Source organism: Labrus bergylta, chromosome 11 (genome assembly GCF_963930695.1).
Source record: "Labrus bergylta chromosome 11, fLabBer1.1, whole genome shotgun sequence".
Taxonomy (NCBI): Eukaryota; Metazoa; Chordata; class Actinopteri; order Labriformes; family Labridae; genus Labrus; species Labrus bergylta.
In genome coordinates, this window is record NC_089205.1 from 31,050,989 (window position 1) to 31,055,988 (window position 5,000).

The following is a 5,000-nucleotide window of genomic DNA, read 5'->3' on the forward strand; positions in this document are numbered from 1 at the left end:
CGGGTTTTAAGCCTCCTGACAAACTGTTACACCGCATCATGTGTATGTGACTTCCGGTGCCTCTGCTGCCAGCCTCAAGTAGACACTTATGAACAACACTGAAAAACTGCATTTCTCAACATCAGAGGTTGTCGCTTGGCGCGTGCGTGCGTGCGTGCGTGCGTGCGTGCGTGCGTGCGTGCGTGCGTGCGTGCGTGCGTGCGTGCGTGCGTGCGTGCGTGCGTGCGTGCGTGCGTGCGTGCGTGTGTGCGTGCGTGTGTGTGTGTCTCAGGTCGGTGCAGTTTCAGTATAACAGGGTTAGGGTTTAGTGTGTGTGTGTGTGTGTTGCACCTGTCTGGTTGTGGTTGCAGTGGGACCCCCCAGGTGCATCCAGAGGTGGTGTTGTAAAAACAAAGAGGACCCTGAGAGAGACCAGTGGCACTGACGAGACAACAGAACCCAGCAGCCAGCAAACACACAGATGAGAGGAACACCTGAGACAACATCTGGAGACAGATAGACACACTTGTTACAGCTGAGACAACATCTGATCTCACCATGAATAAATTACGCTACAGTAACTGGTGCCCCGTGTGAGGCTATGCGATATCTGAAGGCTAGTTTCTCCCCATTATCTCCATTTTCCCTGTCCAGACAAACAGATAGGGCTGCAACTAACGATTATTTTTAATGTCGACTAATCTATTGATTATTTTTTTGATTAGTCGATTAATCACGATTATCTTGCATACTATTTTTGATCCCCGTTTTACCTCGCCTGCTTAAGCATGCACACTTGTGAATTTCAACCAGCAAAAGCAAATTAGAATAATGGCACATGAAACATGAGTTTGGCACATAGTAAGTATGTTTTTTAGTAAGTATATTTTTTGGATCACAATGAAAAGGAAATAAACTAAATAATACAAACTTGTGTGCAAACAAAAGTGCAAGTAGTCTTTGATGTATAAATAAATAATTCAAAATAGTAAGCAGTTTACCTGCCGTGCAGGTTATAAATAACTAAAGGATGGCTTTCTTTAAAGTGACTGATATGTCCATCAAAGTAAATAAAGCAAATAGCCCATCCAAAGTCTAAAAGTCCGAATAAACGTAATGTAAACAAATCAACCTTCCAGCCCAAGTGACTGAACAATAGATTATAATTTCTTTGAATTGCAGTGCAGGAACGTGAGCATGTCAACATGTTCAGGTGTGAGGCTGGCTCTCTTCTTTGAGGCGATGTTTCCAGCTGCTGAGAAGAGACGCTCAGAGGGTGTAGAAGTCTGGAATGCAGAAGAATGACTTGGCTAGTGATGCAAGTGATGGATATTTTGCCTCATTTATGTGTTTGTGTTTATGTTTAAAATATGTTCTACAAGGTGTAGCCTGGATGGAAGGTCTGGATCATCTGCTTGAAGCCTTCATCCTCAACCATAGATAATGGTCTCATGTCCATGACGATCATGTTGAGGATGCGTTCTGTGAAGACCTCAGCCATTTTTGGGGTGCATGAGCCTTTCCTCATGACAAACTCGTCCACACACCTTTGCTTGGCACTTAAAAAAATGAGAGAAGAAATAGCAAAAATGTAACAATGTGAAAGAAATATATTATGTTTAACACTTATCAATACCTTAAACAAATATCACTGATTTCTCCAAAATTGAATCTCTTACAAAGTATTATGAATGTGCTCCAAATCTGTTTAATTAGTTGACATTAAGTGGAGGTTTACAATTCAGATTGAACGCAAGTATTAACAGGAAAAAGAAAACTTAATGGTTAAGCAAATTGACATGACAAGTTGCTACATCATCAAGGGTTGTTTTTCCTTTAATATAAACGTATTGTACTGATAACTAAAGCAAATTGCACACTAAATAGCGTTACTGAACAAAACGTTATCCAAGCAAGTATCAAAGATGGTTTTGCAACTGATTAACATACGGTACCAATGTTACAAGTAGGATACTTGAATTAGTCCTCGTGCCTGAAGCACAAAGGGCTCAGTAATTAAATGCAAAAGATCTAAAAGATATTCATGTAACTTGCAAACTCACCAACTCACGGTATTTGAAGACACTGCAGCTACAGGGTGTCGGCGTTTCAGGTGTTCGTGCATTGCCGTAGTGCTGCCATGGAAGGAGAGTGTGACTTCACACAGTTTGCACTTAACGTGTTTCGCCATTTTGTTTTCGATAAAATGTTCCCCAACTTTGGAAGCACTGGGTCGACTTTTTCGAGCATCCTACGTGCTTTCCGCCATTATTCATGTGAACTTCTTCTTCTCCGTTTCTGTGAATAATGTTAAAATTGGGAGCGATACTGCCCCCACCACCTGTAGTGAACTGCAAGTACAGATGAGTTTTGACCGGCTGGTATTTGATTTTACCAATAACAAAAACAATAATACGACGCATCAACGCTTTTTTTTATAGTCAACGTAATCGATTATGTCGACTAATCGTTGCAGCCCTACAAACAGACAGACAGAATTAGACCATAACCCACAGAGAGAGACAGCAGTATAGGACCGTAAACCATAATGCACTGCACATAATGTCTAATTGCCCTGATTACTTCACCATTCATATTGTATTTGTATATACCTCCTATTTTTATCTATATTTACCTTAAATATTGTGTTTACATTTTTTATTTTGGACAACCTTTTCTACTGTCTTTGTGCTGCTGCAACACCCGAAGTTCTCCTCTGACAATCTATAAAGTATTATCCTATCCTAACCCAGAGAGAGACAGCAGTATAAAACCATAATCCAGAGAGAGACAGCAGTATGAGACCATAATCCAGAGAGAGACAGCAGTATGAGACCCTAACTCAGAGAGACAGCAGTATGAGACCATAACCCAGAGAGAGACAGCAGTATGAGACCATAATCCAGAGAGAGACAGCAGTATGAGACCACAATCCAGAGAGAGACAGCAGTATGAGACCACAATCCAGAGAGAGACAGCAGTATGAGACCACAATCCAGAGAGAGACAGCAGTATGAGACCCTAACCCAAAGAGAGACAGCAGTATGAGACCCTAATCCAGAGAGAGACAGCAGTATGAGACCCTAACCCAGAGAGAGACAGCAGTATGAGACCCTAACCCAGAGAGAGACAGCAGTATGAGACCCTAATCCAGGGAGAGACAGCAGTATGAGACCACAATCCAGAGAGAGACAGCAGTATGAGACCACAATCCAGAGAGAGACAGCAGTATGAGACCCTAATCCAGAGAGAGACAGCAGTATGAGACCCTAATCCAGAGAGAGACAGCAGTATGAGACCACAATCCAGAGAGAGACAGCAGTATGAGACCACAATCCAGAGAGAGACAGCAGTATGAGACCCTAATCCAGAGAGAGACAGCAGTATGAGACCCTAATCCAGAGAGAGACAGCAGTATGAGACCATAACCCAGAGAGAGACAGCAGTATGAGACCATAATCCAGAGAGAGACAGCAGTATGAGACCCTAATCCAGAGAGAGACAGCAGTATGAGACCCTAACCCAGAGAGAGACAGCAGTATGAGACCCTAATCCAGAGAGAGACAGCAGTATGAGACCATAACCCAGAGAGAGACAGCAGTATGAGACCATAATCCAGAGAGAGACAGCAGTATGAGACCATAATCCAGAGAGAGACAGCAGTATGAGACCATAATCCAGAGAGAGACAGCAGTATGAGACCATAACCCAGAGAGAGACAGCAGTATGAGACCACAATCCAGAGAGAGACAGCAGTATGAGACCACAATCCAGAGAGAGACAGCAGTATGAGACCACAATCCAGAGAGAGACAGCAGTATGAGACCACAATCCAGAGAGAGACAGCAGTATGAGACCATAACCCAGAGAGAGACAGCAGTATGAGACCACAATCCAGAGAGATTGAATACAAATTCCCGTCAAGACCTGTTGACCTCACGGACAAAAAGAAAACAAAATAATTTGTAATGATTTAAAAGAAATATATATAAAATAATAAAAAAAAACTTTACGCACCTGACTTCTGAAGGCGCAGCAGCCCCTGATGTTGCTGCTCCGCATGAACGCTCGCACTCCAAGTAGAACCTGAAAACAAACACCAGGAAAGTCTGCATGAACATGAAATAATATTTAACTTTCCCCCTCCGTGTGTTTCTGTTACTGAGGTTTTTATCGAAAACAAAAAGAGGCTGCTTCATTTAAACTGATCATTAATTCTCTGATATACAAGTTTTCAGTCTTTTAAATGTATGTCGGACTTTTCAGAGAGGAGTTGTTCTGGGTTCAAAGATCAAACTTTCACTGTTTACTCCCTGTTCCTCAGATTTAACCTCAAACATTTTACAGTCAGTACCTGTTTACATCACCTTGTTTCGCCCCCTGCTGTTCATCAGAGGAATAACATGACATGAGGAAGCGTGTATGTGTGTGTTCACGTACCAGGAAGCCTGACCCCCACAGACCTGTGGCCCAGGTGGCCTCTCTGGTGACATGCCCCTCCAACAGGAAGTCGATCTTTAGTTCAGGAAGAAGCAGCAGAATGTTGGACAGCATGCAGACAATCGCCAAGGGAACCAGCGAGACAGCAACACACTGCAGACACCTAGACACACACATCTGCAAGCAGATAGAGGGTTAGCACGTTCTAGCATGAGGTACGCATGGTTTTAGCATGTTGTGAGCATGGTGCTAGCTGTTAAAAGCTATCCCCTCTCATACTGCTTAGTCAAATGTTGGTAATCAAATGTTTGTCATTTTTGAACCCGAGTTTACCTGAAACTTTTCCTGCAAACTTCCACGGAAAGGTCTGTGTGTTGGGTTGGGTGAGCTGATGTGAGAACCGAAAATATTCAGGAGTATTCACCGTGAGCAAATCGGAAGGGGTGATGATGTTCTATCACATGACCGGTGTGATCTCTTTGTGTATCCTGAGAACACGTCCAATAACACGAGGAACAAATGTAAAAACTGTGGTTAGAGTCAGACTGTCGCTTCGTCCTTTTTTATGCCATTTTCAGCTT

At 42.9% G+C, this 5,000-nt stretch overlaps 1 protein-coding gene across 1 annotated transcript in view; it reads right to left on the reverse strand.

Annotated features, from left to right (window-relative positions):
• The window catches only part of LOC110004699 (transmembrane 4 L6 family member 5), a 9,273-nt gene that overhangs the window by 3,310 nt on the left and 963 nt on the right, over window positions 1–5,000 (reverse strand). Inside the window, exons 2-5 of the mRNA XM_020660196.3 lie at window positions 4,753–4,907; window positions 4,420–4,596; window positions 3,997–4,065; window positions 331–485 (exon numbers count right to left, since the gene is read on the reverse strand). Coding sequence (XP_020515852.1) covers window positions 331–485; window positions 3,997–4,065; window positions 4,420–4,596 — 401 coding nt within the window. The 5' untranslated portion in view covers window positions 4,753–4,907. The remainder of the gene's footprint in view (window positions 1–330; window positions 486–3,996; window positions 4,066–4,419; window positions 4,597–4,752; window positions 4,908–5,000) is intronic.